General features: G+C 35.5%; 1 protein-coding gene across 2 annotated transcripts in view; it reads left to right on the top strand.

The window, feature by feature from the left end:
- Positions 1-24,783, top strand: part of Naprt (nicotinate phosphoribosyltransferase) — a 282,374-nt gene that overhangs the window by 38,391 nt on the left and 219,200 nt on the right. Inside the window, exons 1-2 of one of the 2 annotated variants that reach the window (XM_090404881.1) lie at positions 21,302-21,442; positions 22,370-22,489. In XM_090404881.1, the coding sequence (XP_090261007.1) occupies positions 22,408-22,489 (82 nt within the window). In that variant the 5' untranslated portion in view covers positions 21,302-21,442; positions 22,370-22,407. Of the gene's footprint in view, positions 1-21,301; positions 21,443-22,369; positions 22,490-24,783 lie in introns of those variants that run through there. The other variant, XM_090404880.1, reaches the window with a different exon arrangement.

Here is a 24,783-nt window from a genome sequence, read left to right as displayed (position 1 = left end):
CTGGACATTAGAAGACTTGAAAAGAAAGTCATGTGGCCTAACGAGTCCCTGTACAATGAACCCAGTTTGCCTTGTAAACACAACTCAAAGTTCTGGAGGTGGTGTCATGGTGTGGGACATGTTCCTTTGGTATGGAACGGCTCCCCAATATTGCTGGAAGGTAGGGTCTCCTCCAAAGCCTATTTGAACATTGTTGTCCATCCAGTCCATCCGATGTTAACTTATTTTGTCCAGCAGATGACTGTTGTTTCATGGACGACAATGCTACTGTCCATCGTGTAAGAATTGCTTGCTCAGCGGTGGTTCAGAGAGCATTATAGCCCTTTCTGCTATCGTCCCTGGCCACCACAAAACCCTGAACCCTGATCTGAACCATTGGGAATGTAGAGGACATGTTAGAAAAAACAGATCCGGGAACAAAGTCCTCTTCCGTCAAATCTGAGCCAGTTAGGTAACTCGAGGTCTGTTGTAGATGTAGATACAATCCAGCATCTTGTGGAATCTATGTTAAAGATGTTTTAGTGTAAATAAATTTAACGAGAACATTACCGGTATCGCTATGTGTTCAGAAACCTATTCGTATTGCACTGATGGCTTCGAACAATCGGCAGCTTTATACTTGCCCCGACTAGAACGAGAAATGCATTATACGGAGTGTACAACAATACACTCCGTATATCTAGGTTTTCTATTTTAATGTCCAGTACTTGACCTTTGTGTGTGTGTGTGTGTGTGTGTGTGTGTGTGTGTGTGTGTGTGTGTGTGTGTGTGTGTGTGTGTGTGTGTGTGTGTGTGTGTGTGTGTGTGTGTGTGTGTGTGTGTACTATGTACATCTTATAATATAGTTGTATAACTATAGTCGGAGAAAACAGCAACCATTTTATTCTAAGATACTACGAGTTATTATAATATTTTTCTTGCCTCCTTATCTATCGTTCCTCTTAAAAGCCGTTGGAGAAAGTCAATCAATAATGAGCGTGCTATACAGTAAAGTTTTAAGACTAATGTATGCTTGCGTGTTTATTTAGTATTGTATATCATAATGAACATTTCACTACCGTTTTTCTTCAACTCACACCAGAACAACAGCAACGTGAACTGAAATTACCAATCTCCTCACGTACTTATCGTGTTCGGCTTCTCATGGAAACAGCAAGCAGCATACTTAAAATACGCGGAGTATATATATATATTGCATGATCAAACAAATGATGAATGAGTAACGAATTTTCACGATGTCTACAGCTAGCACTAATATTCTTTTGGTTCCGTAATAAAAAAACTAAACATTGAACGTGTGTGTGTATTATCCATATGACTAAAACTAAACGGCATTTGTTACTTACGTTGAGGAACAAGATATTAATTACATTATAATTAACTTTCGGCAGAAACTTTAATTTACGATGAAATGTACGATTAATTTATATCGCTTATGACAATAGCCAGGATGAAGTCTTGTCTAATCAAAGAATTCTATTGGTAGAATTATATTTAATTGTGATAAATTAAATCATAACTCCTCTTAAGTAGAGTATGCACTTCCAATATTACTTTATTCAGAGAACAATGGAGTAGAAATATTCTACTCAAAACACATGTACGTGGCGCTTCAGTGAGAATATCTTTTCAAAGTCTTTCGTTGATAGATTAAACAATGTGTGTTATGATCCATCGAGTCGTTTCCGACTCCTGGCGACTCCACGAACATACACTCTCCATTCCGATCTGTCCCTGACCATGTCTTTCAGATCCTCCAAGCGCACTCCAGTTGCTTCTTTAACTCCATCCACCCATCTAATTCTTGGTCTTCCTCTTCTCCTGCTTCTATCAACTTTAGCAAGCATCATCATCATCTTCTCCAGACTATCATTTGCTCGCATAATATGTCCGAAGCACGACAATTTTTGCTTGATGATCGTAGCTTCAAGGGAGCAATCTGGCTTTATTCTGTCTATCACTAATTTATTGGTTTGCTTTGCAGTCCATGGTGTTCTTAGTAAGCGTCTCCGAACCCATAATTCAAATGCATCTATCTTCCTTCTTTCACTCTTTCTCAGGGTCCAACTTTCACATCCATACAGTACCATAGGGAATACCATTGCTTTCACGATTCTGATTTTTGTTGTGAGGCTAATATCTTTATCTTTAAAGATCTTGCTTAAATTTGTCATTGCTTTCTTTCCGAGTAATAATTTTCTTCTAACTTCTTCGGTACAATAACCATCTTTATCAATTTGGGATCCTAGGTACACAAAATTGTTAACTGCTTCCATTTTCTCCTCATCTACATCAAAATTATTAAGTTCACATGTTGCCATAACGTTTGTCTTTTTGAGGTTAAGTTTAAGACCATATTTATCACTTTCTTCTTTAACTTTCATAATAAGTTCCTTCAAATCTTCTTTGAATACTGCTAGCAAGGTGGTATCATATGCATACCTCAAATTATTAATATTTCTTCCACCAATTTTAATTCCAACTAAAGACTCCTCCAGCCTTGCCATTCTTAAAATGTATTGGCTGTACAAGTTAAACAGGAGATGAAATACATCCTTGTCGCACCCCTTTACCTATTGTGAAATACTCAGTTTCTCCAAGATCTGTTCGGACAGTAGCTTCTTGTTCATAATAAAGATTCATCAGAAGGATAATGAAATGCTCTGGGACTCCCATTGTTCTTAACATATTCCACAGTTTCACATGATCTACAGAGTCAAAAGCTTTGAGAGTCAAGAAAACAAAGGTAGGCATTCTTGTGATATTCCTGTGCTCTTTCTATTATCCATCTCACATTAACGATTTGATCTCTAGTTCCTCTGCCTTTTCGAAATCCTGCCTGTTCATCTGGCATTTCTCTCTTCATGAATGGTTCCAGTCTTTTCTGAATGACCATAAGTAAGACTTTACTTCCATGAGAAATCAATGATATAGTTCTGTAATTTTAGCACTGTCTTGCATCGCCTTTCTTCAATAAAGGTATGTAAACTGATTTTTTCCATTCCCTCGGCCATGTGTAGTTGTGATCCAAATTCGCTGACATAGAGCTGTTAAAATTTTAATTGCCCCTTCTCCCAGGGCTTTGAGCAGCTGAATGGGTATTCCATCTCCTCCTGGTGCTTTCTTAATGGATATCTGTTGCAGTGTCCACCTCACTTCACTCTGCGGTGGTACTGGTTCCTGTGTATAATCCTGCGCTTGAAATTTGTCAGTAATTTTGGAGTCTTTTCTATAAAGGGCTTCTGTATACTCTTTCCATCTTTCTTTGATGTCTGCAGCTTCTGTAAGATATCCTTTGTGTTTACTTTTCAATACTGTCACCTTGACAATAAACTTCCCTGTTAGTTCTCTGATCTTTTTTGAAAAGATCTCTTGTTTTTCCTTTCTTGTTTTGGTCTTCTATTTGTTAGAATTCCTGGTTAAAGTATTTTTCCTTGTCTCTTCTGTCTTGTTGTTGAAATTCTGCATTCAAATGCCGTACTTTCTGCAAATTTCCTGTGGCCTTCATTTTCCTCCTTTCCTGAGCAGTTTTGATGGCATCTTCTGACAGCCATTTGGACTTCTTATTCTTACAAACTGTTGGAATATTCTGCTTTGCTAAGAATATAAAATAAATACAATAACAATCTAAAAATAAATAAAATAAAGTAAAATAAAAAAATGTAAATAAAATGAAATAAAATATATAAATAAAATCAATTTTATTATTATTACTCATTTACTAGACTTTCATCTATTATTACACATAACGGAACTATAGGCTATTAAATTAAACAAATTTGACCCAATTGACCTTATTATGTGCGAACTGGTAAATGTCAATGGTGCATGAGTTTCATCTTCAAAGAGAATTTTACTTATTTGGTGTCAAACCAGCTTTCTTGTCTTTCCTTTTCGAAGATGTATGTCCATTAGCTGGTCCGTAAAGAGTAAGAGCACCGAATATAAGTGACGTTAAATGTCGAAGTTGGAGTTCTAACCACCTCCACCAACTATTAGAGTTCTTTGTTTACCTTCAAAATGATGAGGAAAGCGAGCACTAATATTGATAGAATTCGTGTTAAATCAAAGCTATTGATAATTAACCTCGAGTTAATAATCAATTTGGCATTTGTGACGACAAGTGTGGATTTCCGGATATTAAACAGGCTTCTTATGGAACTGAAACTTCTTATTATGGAACTGAAAATCTTTACTGTGTCAGTTTTAGAATACCGATGTAAGAACAAAAGTACTGAAAATCTTTTACTTCTTCAAGAGTATGGTCGTTTACCTTAATGTTCCCTTCTCCTCTGTTTTCGCGCTTTACTTTTACTGCTGTCGATTGCCATCCCCCATCGATGCTGCAGTTTTACGTAAATTATCTAGGTGGTTTGGGGAAGACTGAGTGTTTGAGTCCATTAGCACATCATCACCATCGAAGCAAAGAATACTTATGTGGGTTTGTCCTGCCCTGCCGAATCTTCGAGAATTATTTCATACCTATTTCCGGTGAGTTTGAAAATATATGTAAGGGTAATAATGAAAAGATACAGTGCCAAACGATCTCCCTAAAGAACTTCAGTTTGAATAGGAAAGTTCTCTCCATTAACCATGTATAGTACTGTAATTCTGGTAGGGTTTTGCTGTTGTTTTATTATTTTTTTGAAAGGTATGCCAGTAACCGAGAATATTGAACACCCTTTGTGTATTGATTGAATTGGCTTTTGCGAAATTTATGAAGTTTAAGATTAAATGAAGGGTTTTTATCTCTTGCTCTTCAACTTCTATTTTTCAATAAATTTGTGTAGTTTTTAAGCAGAAAAGGTGTTATATATAGTTGAGTTCGGGTAGAAGAATTCTCTATTAGATTTTTAGTGGTAGGACATAATGTGATTCCTTTGTAATTTTCTAGACGTAGCTAGAACAGTACTGTAGATATTTAATAGTTGTTTCCAAAATTACTTTCCTTCATGTTACACTACGATTGGTCATTTTTGCCTTTGAGTATTTTGACATTTTTTATTTTTTTACTTTTGATCCTTAGTATTTTGGGCTTTCTTTATTTAATGCATAAGAAATTAGCTATCAGGACATTTCTCTGGTTTTAGCATATTCTGTTATATTTCTAATTTTTCTGACAGGGATCTGGATATGATTTTCCTTTTCATTTCGAAAGACCATATATAACTGATTATTTAGTTAATTTAGCTGATTATGCAGATCATGCGTCCTCTAATTCCTGTATTGCTGTTTAATGTCATTTCGTTTCTTTCGTTAAAGTAATAAATAATTAATTTGTGTCACCCATCATTTCCTTTGAGATGATGATGAAGTCCTGATGACCGAAGTTTTTGCTGCTACTTCATGGATAGATTGTGCAATATAAGGGAATCTCTGGGATGGTTCTTCAAGCATTGAACTTTCCGTTACTTTGTTTTGTAATTCTTCTTTATACTGGGTTTGTATGGTAGGAAGAGTTAGGCCCTTCCAATAATATATATTTGCTATTCTTGATTTAGGTTTAAAAGCGCTGAGAACAAAGTTTCATGTGTGCACTTACTATTCTATTGTGAAAATTTGGTTCTACACTATTATTACTCCTGCAAGTTTGAGATGATCTCACCCATTTCCCATGAATTAAAGTATGATCTATTAAGGATCATAGTCCGTTTGGATGTTCCCAGATCCATTTTTTTTTCTAGGTTTGTGTGGAAATTTTCTTCGTAAATGGAGTCAACAAGATTATGAGCGTATGTTGAACAGTTAGGTAAGAATATGTTCATTTTCATTTGCAGTATTGTGGTACGTGACATGTCCAATATTTTTTTGATTATTCCTGCAACATCTGATTGCACTGTACGTTAATTCATTTGTCTTTAATGTAGAGATTGTGTGTTGAGACTGCGCAGAGGTAGTTTGATTTTAGAAAGCATTCCTGGAGTAGTTTTCCATTAATATGCCTTATATATTTAGAAGCTAACAACCTATCACTTTCGAGATACTATAAATATCGGTACACATGAAATTAGTAAATCAGTATTCTTGCATTTAGCTAAGAGAATGAAATACTGACGCATCATCATCATTTCCTAGTATTCATTAGCAAAGTATGTACCGATTAATATGGCTGTCCAAGACATTTAAGGTATTCATTCCTATCATTTTTTTCTAAATAAGCTTGTTATTTCTCATGTGCTGTCAGTTCTTACAAGTATTCTAAAACAGTTGTAACTGTATCAGTCAGTCTAGATCTTCCTCTTCCTCTGAGTCTTTTCTGTGACATCCAGTCATCCAATAATGTTATTCGAATTTTTCCAGTTCTGTTCAAAGGCCTCGCCTAGTCCCTCTAAGGGAATGAAAGGCGTTAGCTGATTTTTTTTAGATCCATATTCTTAAATGCTAACAGTTTTATGTCTAAAAAAAAAGCGTGCAAACAATTTCGCAAAATGAGTAGATCATATTAAAAACGTTAATGTGATTTGCATATCTAATGCCATCTCTTCATTCCCTACCCAATTTCATAAAACTTGCTTTGACCAACTGTCTTAATTCTAACTAACTTCTCAGCTCATTTAAGTTAAAACTGGTTTGAGTATTCTCTTCTATATTGTTAGGTTGATATTTTATTTGATTTTTCTCTTATTCCATATAAATTAATTCAGCTGACTTTCTATATCTAAATAAATGTTTGATATTTCATCTTCATTAAAAATGCTTTTGATTCTATAGTTTTATCATTAATTATGAAGTTCCTTCCCATTTTCATAGTTTTGGTCTTCATATTATTGCCGAATTTTTTATACCAAATTTGTCACAGTAGTTATTCCTTTTGTCCTGAAGATTTGCACTGGATTTATTTAGGGCTGTAACATATTTTGAACAAAGTAAAGAGCTGAGTTCAATATATCCGATTTTGATATCACATGTAATGCCACTTTCATTTATAAGTTGACCCATATAGGTGATGAACAGTTAATAATGCATGCAGTTTTGTTCAACATCTAAACTTACATTAAAGCGTTTGAGATTTAGCCGACCAAATTGTATTCTTATTGGTTAAACCAAAATATAGAATGATGGTACAACATGACAAAATTTCATGCCGGCTGGGGCGTCGCCCGGTTAAACAAGGCCCCCGTTGTTTTCGCCAGGGAACCAGGGCGAACAGCCAAAAGTCAGCTACTGGAACAAATCTGAAAACAAACCCCAACTCAACATCACCAGAGTTAAAGATCGGTACTATCAAAGTAAGAAGCCTGAATGGCAAAGAAATGGAGCTAGCTGAGGAATTAGATAAGTACCAGATCGACATAATAGGGGTGACTGAAACAAAAAAGACCAAAACTGGTGAGATCTTTCTGAGCAATAAATACAAAATGTTATATTCAGGCAATGACAATCAAGGAAAAGAAGGAGTAGCCATAGTATTCAACACAAAATACGAGGCTAATCTTCTTGAATGAGAGCCAATCTCAAGTAGAGTAATGTGGGCAAATACGAGAATGGAGAACTGGTCAATGAGACTTATTTGTGCCTATGGTCCCACAGAAGATTCTACTAAGGTAGAAGTGGAAGAATTTTTTGATACGTTAGAAAAAGCAACTGACACAATGAAAAAGGAAAAGTTGGTCCTTGTTGGGGATCTAAATAGCAGAGTGGGAAATGATTGTGAGACATAGAAAAATATTTTGGGAAAATTTGGAGAAAAGAGCAAAGCTAATAATAATGGCAAATATCTGTTGGATTTCTGCTCAGGACATGGACTGGTTATTACTAACACCATGTTCCAACATAAAAATGTGCACAAATTCACATGGAGAGAAGAGGCTAGGAATAAGAAAAGTCTCATTGACTATGTTATTGTTGATAGTGATGTTTTCTCCCTGGTGCAGGACAGCAGATTGTACAGAGGATTTGAAATTGGAAGTGATCACTATTTAGTCTTGAGCAGGATAAAATTGAATTTCATATTGAAAAGAATAGCATGTAAGAAAGTTTTAAAGCGAATAAAAGTTGAACAGCTCTCAGATGTGAACTGTTGGCTAAAATACAGAAAGATTATTGAAGAAAAAATGAAACAGTTTGAGAACAGGAATCAAACCTTGGAAATTCAGTGGCAAACTCTGAAGAAAACATTGATTGATTCTGCCAGAGAGGCATATGGTGAGGTTATCTGTAAGGATAAAAAAATCAGAACTCCCTGGTGGACACAGGAAGTTAAAGAGGCAGTGAAGGAAAAGAAGAAAGCATACCAAAAGTTCCTATGAAATAAGTCAGCTTGTGCTCTTAGAGAATATAGAGACAAATGCAAGAATGCTAAATACTGTGTAAAACTAGCTAAACAAAAGTCATGGGAGGACTTTGGAAAGAATATAGAAAATAAATATCAAGAAGGTGGCAAAATATTCTGGAGGTAGTTGAAGAAGCTTAGGAATGGAGGAAAGAGTACTGTAAACGGAGTTAGAGATGATTAAGGTGACATGAAAACAGGAGAAAAAGATATCCTTGAAGTATGGAGTAATTACTTTGAAAAAGCTAACTGAAACAAGCAGTGATGACAGCACAGTGGTAAAAAACACTGACCATGGATGCAGTCAGGAATACTTGAAGTAGAAAAAGCCATCAAAGGCTTGAAATATGGAAAGGCAGCAGGAGTAGGTGATATTCGACCAGAAATGCTGAAGTATGGTGGTATAAGAGTCTTACAGTGGCTGCACTGCATAGTTCAGAAAGCCTGGACAGAGGGACGAATTCCCGATGATTGGAGTAGAGCTCTCATAGTACCCATATATAAAAAGGGAAATAAAACTGAATGTGAGAATTACAGAGGTATTTCCCTACTGAGTGTTCCTGGCAAGTTCTATGCAAGTATACTTGAGAAACGGTTGAGAAGAATTCTGGAAGAAAAGCTTGGTGAAGAACAAGCTGGATTCAGGCCAAATAGAGGCTGTCAGGATCAGATCTTCACTTTACGACAAATAGTCGAGAAAGCATGGGAATATAACAAAGATCTGTATTTAAGTTTTGTCGATCTGGAAAAGGCATATGACAAGGTGCCAAGAGAGAAGCTATTCAATACGCTGCAGTTATATGGTGTCAATGGGGCATTATATCAAACAATACTTAGTCTTTATTTGAGTTGCAAGTCAGCAGTTAGAATTGAAGGAAGTACAGGAAGATGGTTTAATGTTAAATCTGGTGTGAGACAAGGATGTACTTTATCCCCTCTGTTATTCATTATCTATATGGATCACATTATTAATGGAAAGTGGTATTAAACATGATATCAAAATTGGAGATGTTAATGTCAGCTCTTTGCTTTATGCGGATGATGTTATACTTCTAAATAAATCTGCTACAAGTCTGCAAGATTCTCTGACTAAATTGAATAGCTGTTGTAATAGATATGGTATGAAGGTCAGCAATAAAAAGACAAAGACAATGAAAATAGGTAGAATCATTGAAAATGTCAACTGTGTTGTGAATGGAGAACCTGTGGAACAAGTAAAACATTTCAGCTATTTAGGCACGATTTTTACTGAAGATGGTAAATTAAATATAGAAATAGACAACAGAATCAGCAAAGCTGGTATGGTGGGAAGTCAATTGAATAAATTCATATGGAATAAGAGAGAAATCAGTCGGAACACTAAATTAGCTGTGTACAAGACAGTGTTCAAACCAATTTTAACTTATGGATCTGAGAGCTGGGTCAGAAGTAAAACACTTGACCAAACACTAGAGAATACAGATATGAGAGTCCTGAGAAAGATTATAGGCATGAATAGATGGCATCAATGGCAATATCATATTAATAACGAGGATATTAGGAAAGAACTTGTTATTGTCAGCATCCAGGAATGCTTTAGCAGAGTAATCTTAGGTGGTATGGTCACTTAAACAGAATGGGCGAGGAAAGATTAGCAAAACAAGTGTTCTCTGCCAGGTTGGCAGCAAAACGACCCAGAGGAAGACCAAGATATAGGTGGATTGATACGGTACAAAATGCTTTAGACGATAGAAATATAAGATCTGATAATGTTGCGGTCTTGACAAGTAACAGACTGATTTGGAGGAAAATTGTAGATAGGAAGTTAGTAATGATGTAATTTTTTCATGTAGTACTATCATATCCTATACCCCCCTTGAGGGTACATGGCAGGAATTTGATGATGATGATGATGATGAAGCATTTTCTGCATATTCTTCAGAAACGTCTGTATAATTTAAGAATAAAACACACAAATATGTAGTAGAAAATTTTTATGACCGATTTGAGATCACTCCTGCTTACTGAAGGCCTGACGTGATTTCAGAGATAACATCTTTGATCTCTAGTGATCAAATGTTGTCCAGAAACTGGGATTTTCTAACCCTTATCCCATTCGTGGTATTAATTCGTGTTATGAGTTAACAACCTCTAATGGATTGAAGTGACACACACAAGCCCACGGAGCGATTGCATTATTCCTAAAATTTACTAATACTAATGAAGATTATATATCCAAGCATTCGTTTTTTCCCTTTTCTCTTTGATATGAAATCTGTAATTGGATTTAATCTCACAAGAGCAGATGAAATTAACATAATAAAAGGATGTAAGAGCGAGTGTTCAACGTGATATTCAAATTATAAAATGTAGAATGCTATAGCTTCATCCATTTTCTTCACTCACTTTCATTTTTGATCTTTCAGATTAGGACTATAAAAACGGTAACCGTCTTTAAGTGACCATCCTAGTATACACATGATTTTGCAATAATAATCATTTGCCAAAGAATTGTACTAATGAGGTACTTGTTGTTTTGAGATAACCAAGCCAGTAATGAAAAATGTTGGAGATCACGCATCTGGTGACCTATAGAAACCATGTAACAATCTGTAGACCGTTCAATTTTATCGTAGTTGAATTGTTTTGTCTTAACCTTTCGATTATGTCAAGGTTAACAGGGAGTTCGTGAATATACGAAATTTGAAAAGATTTTAATGTGATATACGAATATCATAAATGAAATTTTATGGTAGGATGTTCTGATAGAACAGCGTGATGTACTTTATCTTGCATTTTGTTGTAGTTCATAAGAAGGTGGTAGGATTTTCAATCACTAGAAACTTAAAATTTTAAGTAAAAAAAAAACATAACCGGAAAATCTTCCAGAATAACATGCAGTATGTAATTAAAAAATCAGTATGATGACCATAATTCCAAACAAAAGCAGAACCAATTTTTCATTGATTCGTAATAGTCCATGTATTTGTGTCTATCCACCAGTAAAGCTAAACAGTATCGAAGGAATAAACGTTTGAAACACAAGCATTATTTTTGAATTTATTTTCTTAATCTACTGAAACTCTTTTTGTTTTCTCTATATTTTATATACTGAGTAACTTATATAGAACAACGGGAACAAAATTTCAGTGAGCCAACCAACAACACTCAATAAACAAATTTCTTCATTTCTTTGGAAGATTACTAAGTAGCTGCAGTTGAACAAGAATGATGGAATCTACGTTAATGATCACTAATTAACAAAGCATGAGAGATAAATTTTAGAAACATATACTGATAAACCTTACTTTAAAATAATTTCGTGTTTCATTCATGATAACTGATGAATATATATATGCATACGAGGAGGGTTTGAAATATTCTGGTAACACTTAGAACAAAAATTATAGTAAAGCAACTAAATATAACCACAAAATAAAACATGCTGGTAGCAGAGTTATGAAGGTAACCTATGTTCTTATATTCTTATATCTTCATATGTTCTTTCTTGTTTCTTATATCACTTGCTGTAATATAATTTTTGTTCTAGGTGTTATCAGAACTTTCCAGACTCCCCCCCCTTTGTACACATGTTGCTTTATAATTTTCTATTTTAGTTATCAGTTGTCTAATAACCATGTTTAATAACATTTAAATATTAAATATTTAAAGGCCTGTGTAACCCTGTGGAAATGGTGTTTGCATCCATAGCTCTGAGCAGAGTAAAGAAGCCTGTTCGATTCTAGTCGCTGACTACAGGAAAATTTTCCAGAGTTTTTGCTGAAAAAACTCTTCAACCGTTGGTTATTCTCGGGTAGCTTTCTTCCCCAAAACACTTGTAATTTTAATCTCGTGACTAGAGAAAACTCAACTGTAGCACTCTCACTGTCTGAGGCAGTTACCTATAGTTTTGAGGTTTGGGACAACAAGATGGTGGCAGTTTTGTGCTGTTCTCTTCAGAGCCCGATATCAATTAAAATCACTGATAGCCTTATACCAAAGATTGGATAACGGGAATAGAGCAGCGAAGGGTAGAAGTTGGCTGCTCCCCAGTGTTCAAATGTCACGACCAAATGTCCCCACCTACCTCCTTTGGAAATATGAGGTGTTAGAAGATTTTTATTTCAATAATTTTATTTTTTAAAAGAAATGAAGTGAAAAGATATATTAATGTGCAAATAGCACCTCAAAAGTCAAAAGATTGGTTAATGTGCAAATAGCACCTCAAATAACATTACAAATAATGCAGCAGTCAGGAGTACCAGTGTCAGTAAGCTGAAAACCTATTATTCATTGGAAGCATGTGGCAGTAGAGTGATACAACTAGTAAAAAACAAAATATAAAGGAGGAAAAAAGAGATGAGAATGAAAAGATTTACTTGTTCTCAATGGCTCATTATAGTCAAGTAATTTGGGTCCATACAAACTTAATTAATGCAATGATAGGGTGATTAATCCTCTCCTCTGTAGTCTGCTGTTTGCCAATTGTATACCCATTGACTCAAACCGACTTTTCTGTTTTATTTATTTATTTATTTTAAACATCCTGCTAGCGCCTTTTATTTTCCACGGGGAAATAAAAGACAAAGTCGTTTTAGCCATATGTAACTTTTGCAGTCTGAGGAGAAAGTCAAACTTCACCATACACTAATCAGAGATATCCTGCCCATGACTATTACATGATTTTATCTGATGAAGAGAGTACGAGATTAATGAGCAGCCATTTCGTGGTCCTTAACACAATATATTATTGTCAAAAACAGTGGGGGAATTACTGTCGATTTTATATTCTGTAGAAAGAAAAAATTATGCAACATTCATGTGAAAGACCAGCTAACTAATCATCAATGAAAAGCCCTTATAACGGCTACTTGCCTCCTAGATGCAATTCGAGTCTAGGAGACAACAACTGATCAATACGTCTTAGTAATAAATTAGATCTACGAAGATACCTGTTGATGAATAACAATAACACGTTTAATGCGCTGCTTACAGATTTTTTCAATAAAATAATACATTAATTAAATTTAAGCCTATAGAGAAGAAAAAGAAGAAGAAGAAAAATAGCAACTGTCTACTTTAATTTGAACCTTTCGAAAGGAAAATTCTCTAAGATTTAATCTTTGATTATGGCAAACTTTAAGATGCATGACAACTGCTCGAATTTTTCGTATGATGTTAGCAGCTTCCATATCAGAGGAGTTCGATTTAATTAAGAATATGTGTTAATATGCTTTCATATCTTTGTTGAATACTTTTCCGAGTGATAAAAACCAGGAAAGTATAATATACTGTATAATACTAAGGTGGTCTGAAGAGTTCTCGGCCTAACAATGAAAAAACGAATTTATAATTTCAAAATTATTTTTATTTTTCAACATAATCTCCCTTAAGACCAATGCATTTATTCCAGTGATGCTCCAACGCCATTATCCTGTCCCTGTAGTGGTTCTCAGCAAGATCAGCAAAATACCCCTCTAGTGCTGCAATAACTCTTCATTCGAAGAAAAACGCTAACCAGCGAGGAAGAGTTTTAGTTTTAGGAAGAGATAGACGTCAGAGGGAGCCAAATCTGAGGAATAGGATAGATGGTCCAACAATTCATAGTGTAGATCCTTCATTTCCCCATTATCAAAACAATTTTGTGGGCAGGTGCATTGTCCTGATGAAAGATGATTTTTTTCTTCCGTAAACCGGGTCTTTTCTCACGAATTTTTTCGTGTTGTCTGGTTAAAAGATCGGAATAATATTCTCCGGTTATTGTTTTACCCTTTTCAAGATAATTAATAAACATAATGTCTTTAGCATCCCAAAATACAGATGCCACGATCTTTCCTGCTGATGGAACCGACTTTGTCTTCTTTGGCGCTGAACAACTGGCTTCTGTCCACTGTTTTGACTTCTATTTGAATTCTGGTGTGTAATGGTGAATCCAAGTCTCATTCATAGTAATCTACGCACAAAATCAGTTTTATTCTTGTTAAAACGCTCCAAGCACTGTTCAGAGATTTTCATGCAAGTGAGTTTTTTGATATGCTGTGAGCAAGAGCGGCACCCATCTTGAGCAAAGCTTTTTAATATGCAATTCTTCATGCAAAATGTATCCTACACGTTCTTTTGAAATGCCTATAATCTCAGCAATTTCAGGCACTTTGATTCGCCGGTCATTCAATACCATGTCGTGCACTTGATCAATGATTTCTGATGTTGTTACCCTTTTGGGACGTCCTTCACGTGGATTGTCTTCAAGACTGGTACAGCCACGTTTAAGCTTGGCAGCCCATTTCTTAATTTGTCCAAAATGAAGGAGAAGAGAGAGTGCCCATAAGCTTTTATAAACTTCGAATGAATTTCTTTTGGTGTTAAACCTTTTTTTATAAAGAATTTCATAACCACACGATACTCAATGTTATCCATTACAAGGGATACAGACAATACTTTTGCTTCAGATAGCTGTATAAAACAAATTACACTCGGGTTTCTTTTTATGCGGTAAATACGTTCCACAGAAATCCGCATATAAAAAAAACTGCATATAACCGAAGCAATGAATTAAAATAAACCTAAAATCGCATAAAAAAAAGTTTATGAAAATTCAGGAACATAAGAATGCCTAACTTTGTTTTGAAGCTTTATTCCTTTAATTTTATTGAAAAGTAACATTTTTTTTTTTTTTTTTTTCACCAGAAGGGATAGTCAACGCATCAGATCTGTATGGTAATGGCAATGATTCTTCACAACAGAATTAGCTTCACCCTCGTTCTGTGCTGATTTTTTTTTTTCTGACAATGTAATCAGTGATTAAACTTTGCGATGATGATTTCACTAATTTTTTATAGAGCTCACGATATCCAGACATACAGTTTTTCAGCTCACGTTGGAATTTAAAGGCTCGTTCAGAATTTCTGTCATTAACAACAAAATGATTTTCCAATTTATTGCACAGTTCAAAACCTTCTCGAATTATATTTTCAGTGAGTGGGACAGGTTTTTTTTCCGCTTCACTACCGTTTTCTGGATCTTCGACGATATTTAAAGTTAATCGATATCCAATAATATCATCGTCACTTAGGGCATCTACATCGTTCTGGCTAAATGTATCAAAACCTTCTCCACCAATTTCATGTGCCAATGTAATGATTTCATCTGATAATGTAGATGGTTGCACTGTTTGCAATACACCCAGGCCAAGCTGCTTTCCAGCAAGCATTTAAAATTTGTGGTCTTATTTCAGCGATAGCAGATGCAACATGATTTAAGCAGTCCAAAATAGAATTTTTTTTTTCCAAACGTCAGTTACTGTTAATGATTCATTTTCTAGTTTATCCATTATAAATTGAAAAGTGTGCTTAACGTAATATTTTTTACAAGTAGCAATTATGCCTTTATCTAATGGCTGAATAATGCTTGTTGTATTGGGTGGAAAAAACACGACCTGCACATTTGGATGTTCTAAACGCAGATGTCTTGGTGCATTGTCAACAATTAATAAAACTTTAAAATCGAGAGCTTTTGCTTCATATATGTTTCCACTTCTGGTACAAAGCAATTATTGAACCATTCAGTAAATACTGCAGTTATTACCCAGGCCTTTGTATTAGCCATCTAATGTACTGGCAGCTGTTTTAGATCTTTGCGTTTTAGAGCACGTGGTCTTAGAAATCGATTTACTATGAGGGGTTTCAACATTCACATTGCTACAATTGCATTGCTACAAAGTAACAACGTTACTTGATCTTTGCTTGCTTTAAACCCACTTGCTTTTTTCTCAGACTTTGCGATTTAAGTTCGACTAGGTATTGTCTTCCAAAACAATCCTGTTTCGTCAGCGTTAAACGTTGATCGGGAAATTATCCACCATCTTCAATAATTTTGGCTAATTCTCTGAAAAGTTTTGGCTGCTTCTTCATCTGCTGCTGCAACCTTGCCTGTAATCTTCACGTTATGAAGTGCATTCCTTTTTAAAAACCCGGTTTACCATCCTTTGTTGGCCGAAAATTCTTTATCAGCATGGGAAGCGGAAGTAGACGGCTCCAATTGCTTCATTTGTTCATAAAACCGAAGAGCTTTTTGTTTAATTAAATAACTACTTATAGGAATTCTTCTTTTAGTTAATTCTTCAATCCAAATTACGAGCACTCGTTCCGTGTTTTTTTATAAAGCATCTCTTGAGTACGGCGATAATTTGGCACTTAGTTTTCTGCCAGAAATGACAGATTTTCTTATTGCGACTTCATTCTTTTGAATTGCTCTTATAGTAGATTCGCCTAAATTAAAATCTTTACCAATCACCGTAGATCCCTTTCCTTTTGCTAAGCGATCGAAAATTGCAATTTTCATTTTTTCATAAATTAATAATTAATGATAAATTATTAATTAATAATAAAAAATCAGCCAAATTAACAATTAATTATTAATGACTACATTACAAAATAACCAAGGTGTTCCATGAAAATTTCAGGATTTGTGAAGTGTTTCTGTCATAGGAAAAGTTTGGGAAACGGTGGATTACTCTATTATCGGAATGGATTCTCCTGTTGACATGCGCAGAAGTGTCGAAAGGTCTCGTATCTGTGGGTGTGCACTGCATAACTTCAAATCCGCATAAAAAGAGACCCGAGTGTACTTGATGGAATGACTTGCAATTTCACATGGATGCTTATGACAGATGTACCAACTTATAAAAAAAATCACTTCCCGATAGTATTGCCATCTATGGTCTGGGCCGAGAACTTTTCAGACCTACCTCGTATATCGATAATGAAAAATATTTTCAGCATAAAAACATTTTCTGAAAGAATATGGATAGTTCACATAGTTATTTTCTGACTTGCAATTTAATACAGAGTATTTTTAATAAATGTGCTCGTCAATGTGTATTTTATATTACTCTTAAAGTTAACATGCATAATGTTAATAGTTTTTATTTCAAATAAAAGAAAAAAAACATTAACAAAGACGTTAGATGTTTATTTTATTTCTTTATTTTTAACATTATTTAGAAACCTTTTGCAAGCCTGTATAGCCCTGTGGTAGTAGCATTTGCTTCTATAACACTAAGCTCGTGAAGAAAGCCATTCTCATTTCGAAGTTGCTGATATAGGAACTATATCAGCAACTAGAACACTCCCCGAGTTAGTCAATCTCGGGAGACAAATGCTTACAGACAGGCATTTGTCTCCCGGAAATTTAGATTTTTTTGGGTTAAAAACTTAGAAGAGTTAAAAACCCATAAATCCAAGAAAGCCAGCTACAGAACCCACACCATTTCAGACAATAATATACTGCGTCAGGGTTAGGGATGATGAGATGGTGGCCCTTGTGTGCTTCTCTTCACCAGATGCCATTTATAATTAGTGAGTTTTGGGCCAACCATCTCTGATGTGCTGGTGGAGGTTGAACTTCTCCCTTAGTCTCCAAAAGTTACATAAGGCTAGAATGGCCTCATCTTCCTACAGGGAATAAAAAGCATTAGGAGATTTTTTATTTTAAGAAGCCTTTTTCTGATGCTTTTATTATCCAAAAGTAAGTAAATGAGGCCATTTAGTGCTAACTTTTTGAAGACCAGTTAGCATCTATTTCCATCCTTAGCCATCAGAGATACTGGCTCAAGGCTTTAATTGATTTTTGGAGGTATCCAGGAGGAGATTAAAGCAGACAACTAACATCCATATTCTGGTCCCTAATACCATTTATTATTGCCATATGTTATGAGCTCTACAGTCACTTTTCTTTGGGTGAAGAGTTAAAAACCCAAGCTTCAGGGAGAAAAATACATGTTTACATTTCCCAAAGATTGACTGACTTGGGAACCATCTGAAAGAGAAATTTCTCTAGTGGCAAATAAAATAAAACTTACAATGATCTTTCTCTTTCTTCTGGTGGTCTAGCACTATAGCAGTAAATGCTATTTCCATAGGGCTACAAATTTCTTCAACATATTGTGATTTTATTATATTATTGAATGGTTTTTTTTTGTATAATCCTATGGAAATGGTTTTTGCTATCATCTCATTAGGTGTGCTGAAGAAGGATTGTTGTAAGTTAAATTTTAGTTACCCACTAGAGGACTTTTCTAGATACCATCATTTCTCACATAACATAGCATAGTATGTTCCTAAATATCATTACATTATATAATTTAGGACAATAAAAATAAAAGGGCTTATGAGAAATGTAGGTTTAGGGGCTGAACATTCAAAACTTGTACTGTCTCGTAAGTTATAATCTATATTAAAAATAAAAACAACAAATCCAATAAAGTGCTATGATAGGTATAAACATCTTTGATTCCTAATAAATAAAGTGCAGTAAATACTGGATTTAGGCCTTGTTCTAATTTTCCTTGCAGCACTCACTCGCAATTGTTACAGCTAAATAAGAGTTGTTTTTTTTTTCTTTCAAGTGTTCTCTCATTTCATAAACACGATTTATTATTACCTTATCCTACCACTTTTCTTTTTTGTTGACTGCTTGGATTTATTATCAGAACACTTACTCGTGTGGAATGTTGTATTAAATATTAAATACTGAAAGAAAAGTAGACAAACGCTGAAGAACAATTCAATATACATTCCTATGACAAAGCGCGCGTTTTACTAGGGCAATAGAGAGAGAAGTTGAGACGTGGTTCTATTTTTTTGTACACTGCTTGCAAAGAAGTCAACGGGCATCATAGAATAATTAACAAATAGCCATAGCGGCCACCATCTATTAATCAGATATACGACCTTCTTTTGTTGCGATGACTGCAGCAATCCTATGAGGTATATTTTCCACAAGCATGCAACAGCGATCAATGGGAATTTTGGACCATTATTCCTGTAAGCATGTAATGAGGTCCTGGACTGTTGTGAGACGAATGTCCCTTGACCTTATCCATCGCTCCACTTCATCCCACAGATCTACAATAGAGTTGAGTCAGGGCTTCATGGAGGCCAGCCAAGTGTGGTGACGTTTATGTCCCCAAACGGCGCATGTACAGTAGCAGCAGCGTTTCTTGCATTTCTTGCTAAAAGAGACAATGTTGAATGCTGCAGGAACGGCACAAACTAGGAAGCATTGCATTGTCCAGAATGTTGAGAAACCTGTCAGAGTTCAAGGTTCGTGCCGCTACAAACAGATCAGAGGCCAAACCAGGAAAAACAGGACCATACCATCACACAGCCACCTCTGAATTTCATACTTGAGGTTATGCACTCTGGTAAGAGATGTTCACTGGGTGTTTGCCACACTCACACTCATCAATCTTCTCGGTAGAGGGGTGTAGTGTGATTCGTTGCTTTATAACATAGCTTTCTAAGCTTCCACGTCCCACTGTACACGCTCATTGCAGCACTCAAGATGACGCTGCATGTTTTGTTCAGGTAATGCAGGGCTTGCATATTGCAGTCCTACCATGGACACCCGTAAGCCTCAGTTCTGAATGTTTTTGTTCAGATTCGTGTTTTAGTCGATGGCAGAAACTCTGTATTCAAACGTGCTGGCCGACGAATGGCGGTGTTAATCCTTCGTAGTATCCTACGGTCAGTTCAGTGAGTGTGCCCCACTCACAGATCTTGCAGTCGACTCTGTGCGCTTCCATGTCAGTATGGCATCATTGATTGTTGACCTAGGATGGCAAAATTTGTAACAATTTTCCGAATAGATAATCTGTAAAATGAAATCATATCACAATGCCTCTTTAAACTCCCTCAGTTCCCTTCTTACAACCATTTCATCCAGCTACAGTTAGACTGACTTGGGAGCATGATTTGCCTGCAATTTATACCAGCTACAAACACGTGACAAGTTACATGGTGCGATGCACCTTGCCCATGTGGGGATGACTGTTGGCTTCCATTCAAGTAGTGTATTTTCTACTAATTACTATGTTGAGCAGTGAAGCATAGAACCTCGTGAAAAATACACTTAAGAGCTAGCACGATTTGCATTTTGATTAATTTATTCCTCTCTATATTGCGTCACGAAAACAAATTCGCGCGTTAGAAACAAGTTTCTGGGTTATTTTATTAGCCAGTTTCTGGGTTATTTGAAATTTGTCAAGGGCAAATAGAGACCTGGAAAACTTGGGTTGCGATTATACTTAGTGATAGTCTTGGGTCAGCTATCTGTAATTGGCTACCCATGGAGATTGAACTGCCTGCTCAGTCTCCAAATCTTAGATAGGGTTAAAAAGGCCTCGCCTGCTCCCCGTAAGTGATAAAAGGCGTTAGCCGATTTATTTCGTTTTAATTTACAACACCAGAAAAAAAAAAAAAGCTAATACCTTTTTTTGCTCCCGCATAGGGAGTGGGCCAGGCAGTTTTAGCCCTATCTAACTTTTGGAGACTGAGTAGGCAGTTCAATCTCCACTGGTAGCCATTCAGAGATAATCGGCCCAAGGCTATCACTAATTAATCAGTACGCAGTGAAGAAGGTGGCTAGCAAGTGCCGCCATATCCTGGTGTTTAGCCCTAACACAATATTTTTAATGTCTGAAAATAGTATGGGTTCAACGGCCGATTTTCTTGAGTTTACGGTGCGAAAAACCCGAGTTTCCGGGAGAAAAACCCACTTGTCTGTGATAGAGGTCGACTAACTCGGGAACCAGTCAAGAACAGGCTTAGAAAATGTTTCTCTAGTCGGCGACTAGATTCGAACCCAATATCTTTCATTGTAGAGTGAAAGTTATTGGGTTCGCAATTTGTACGCAACTTGTACTGAGTTAAAGCGTTTAATCTCAGTTGTTTCTCCTGCATTTATTCTTGTAGCGTTGTAACGTTAGTGTAATAAATTTAAAAAATAATAAAAAATTCAGTGTACATTGAAGAATTCGCGTGTTTTCCTCTTAATCACTGAGAAAGACAATAAAAGTACATGGGGAAATAATTGCTCAGCGCAGTGTAAGACTTCTGAAATAATTTTATTGAAAGAAGAAGGAGATGTCTTCTTTTCCACCTTCCACCTTTGCATTGAACTGGTAACTGATAACATGAGCAGATATTTCTCTCTCTCTCTCTCTCATGTATTGTGCTATTAATTTGATTCCGAAATGCACGGGTAGTCATTCAAGAACTGCTGCACACCACAAGATGATCCGAACGTGGTAGCTCAAAGTATTCAAAAACAAGAACATTGGAGTGAACTAACTCTCAGAACTTCCTTACCAGAGAAGTGAGTGAACTCTCTCAGAACTTCCTTACCAGAGAAGTGAGTGGGGAATCATCACTGCTGTTATTATTATTGTTGTTGTTATTATTGAATTTTTTTTTTATCATCGCCAGAATAATTTGATTTACTGATTATGTTGTTCCTTAAAACATACTCTGTGCAGCTGACCAAGTTACGTGTTCCATGTTCATTTAATTGATACTTACAAGAAGTGAAATGCATTTAGATATAAAGTATTAAGATCCCATTTCATGATTTTTTAAATATATATTCGTTATGGCTGATAGGCCCAAGCTTCCATAGAATTACAATTCGAATTTTTGGCATTTTACGCTAAATAGTTGGCCTTTCATATTTTTGACTATCTTAGACTTTCCTTGAGCTGTTTACATATATCGATGATCATTTCTAATTTTTATCAATACATAAAACATTTCTAATTATTAATTTGCGGAATTCATTCTAAAAAGATATCGTAGTTTTCCAGTTTTTATCCCGAATTTCGCATTATTTTTGGAATATGCTGTACGTTTATAACTTACTTTATTAATTGTATCTGACCTATACATTACGCCCATATGTTTGCATTTAAGTGTTATTTCTTATATTTTATTACTTGTATTAAATATGTATATCACTATTACTTCGCCTTTGCAAATCATATACTTTTTTTTTTTTTTTTTTTTTTTTTTTTTTTTTTTTGCTAGTGCTTAGATTGAAGCGGATGTTTATATTTATCTCGGTTTTGCGAGTTCAACAATGACATTAAGTTAAAATAATATTTTTGTTGCTACTGGTTGTATTTATCAACTGTACGACAATGCCAATGCTTGCGATTGTGGAACTGCGTTTTTTTTTTTACCAATATTTTTATTATTTTCATTATGCCTTAACCTGAAGTGAGCATGTTAAGGAATCATGGTATGCATGTATATATGAAATATATATCTTTTTTCCGTGTCGCAGTTGCTACCGGAGTCTGTGTACAAGGTCATTAAGACATCATGGCAGAAATCGACTTGACAACGGAAGTAAAACACCGTGTACTTCCCAAGTTAAATGGCGTTGTGCAGCCTTTACTTACAGGTAAGCTACAATAATTTCAATTTGTGTTATCCAAATTTCGATTTTTTATATATAAAAAAATAAAGTTCTTTATAATGAAAGAATACTTACTAGTATTCCGCAGAACTTGTTAGGTCTCAGGGCATGTGTAACATGCGATGCATGCTAACGTCTCAGGTGGTAGTGTTGACTGTAGGAAAGTAAGTATAAGACCAATATATACTGTAAGGATACATTTTAGAAAACTTTTATTATTTACACCACAGATGCAGTCCATTTTATTTCATTATAATCATAGAAATGATCGTTTTACTTATACATTCGTTCATGAATATGCAACACTATTTCTTGATCAAATATGCAGTGGTATTTGATCTGGAATTATTTCTTTTGTAATAGAAATGCTGTTAATTAATGGGTTCTACAGAGCCGACAGTCTAATTTTAAATTTTTTTAAAAATTGTGTTTATTAGTTTTTCAAGCCCACCATTTAGTTCTTCAGAATTACATTTGGAGCTTCCTATCCTCTAGCCTTTCCATTCCCTTTTGAATTCATTTGGCAGTGAAATGATTTTAAAGATATGCAAGAAGTTTATTGTACTCCTATTTCGTTCTAAAACACGTTTTTCATAAAACAAAATTTGCTTTTACATTGAATGAAATTGATTATAATTTTTTTGTTATTATTTGCTCAATTTGTTTTAAAGATGGGATGCAGAGTATAGGATTGGTGGGGATATTTTAGAGGAGGTGAAGGAGATGAAAGATTTATTATTATTATTATTATTTAACACCTCCAGGGAGTCCAAAGACTCATTGAGGGAGGGCATCTACTCTACAGCTCTCCACCAATCGCAGCTACCTTCATCATCTACACCAATGCCACCGACCACCGCCACTAGTATTTTCATGGATAATCAAAAATATCCATGCCCATGGCAGGATTTGAACCCACAGCCTTTTGGCTGGAGAGCGGATACGTTAACCACTCATCCAACCAGGCCGGTGTTTAGGTTTAGGGGTTATGATGGATAGGGACTTGAAATTTTGTCGACAGTTTGGCTAAAATTGTGAGGACAACATAGCGGATTATGGGAATGATGTGGAGAACACTGACCTGTAGAAGTAAGGATGTTTTGATTTCATTGTACAATACTTTGATCAAGGCTGCATATGGATTACTGTGCACAGATTTGGGCACCAGGTTTTCAAAAGGATGAAGAGATGTTAGAAAGGGTTCAGAGATGATTGACTAAATTGGTTTCTGGTCTCTGGAACGTGGAATATAAGGACAGATTGAGAGAATGCAAATTACAGAGACTAATGGATAGAAGGAAGAGGGGAGGGAAGCATGATCAAAACATATAAGTGGTAATGGGTAATTACCAGGTTAGCGTGGATGAGATTTTTCATAGAATATCTGGAGATGGAAAAAATGAGAGGTCATCTCTGAAAGCTGCATAATGTGGCTGTGAGCAAGGGAGGCGAGGATTTTTGCATGGAGAGTGGTAGGTGATTGGAATGCATTGCCCTAGATATGTGGTGAGTGTAGGGATAGTGAATGCATGTGAGAGTGGAGCCTCCCACAATGAGTCTCTTGACTCCATGGAGGCCTGTTGATAATAATAAATATATTTGGCATTTCTTTTGCATTTGAGAGTGTTGATTTCCTTTCTTGACTGCATTTAAGACTGCCCATTCTTATTTACAATTGCAATTTTGCACTGCATGTCTCCTGCTTAACTGTATTGAAGAACCAATTTTGTTTGTAACTGCTAAACTTTTCCTCTAAAAGAGCATATAGTAATTTTTCAAATCAAGTAAATATGTATAATGTTGCTATTACATTTTATATTTCTAACATCATCATATATGGGTGAGTCCGGATGATTGCATAAAGCAGTGGCCTCTTATAACAAGGTTTGTTTGAGTTAAAAGCACTGTATGAACATAGATATGATATACAGAATAAGCAGAAATTTACTTGGTACAGTTTTTGTTTAAATATTTACAATTCATATTTATTATTATTATTACCCAAGACCTCATGGAGTCAAAGACTCATCTGGGAGGTCCTTTTATCACACACACATCTCATCATACCGTCTCTTAAACACACTCAAACTCCTTGCAGACACAACAATCTCAGGCAAGGCATTCCAATCATTCACAACTCTGCATGAAAAAAAAAACCTGCCTGTCACTCCCCTACTCACATCCTCTTTATATAGTTTCCAGGGATGACCTCTAGTTCTCCCCTGATCTCCCACTGTTCTCTGTAGAACTTCTCTACCATTGATCTTATAACAACCCCT

The sequence above is a fragment of the Typopeltis vanoorti genome, chromosome 15, assembly GCF_054136105.1.
Source record: "Typopeltis vanoorti isolate ZY-2024b chromosome 15, IOZ_Tvanoo_1.0, whole genome shotgun sequence".
Classification (NCBI taxonomy): Eukaryota; Metazoa; Arthropoda; class Arachnida; order Uropygi; family Thelyphonidae; genus Typopeltis; species Typopeltis vanoorti.
Note: the sequence above shows the minus strand (reverse complement) of the source record. Positions and strands in the feature narration are given on the sequence as shown.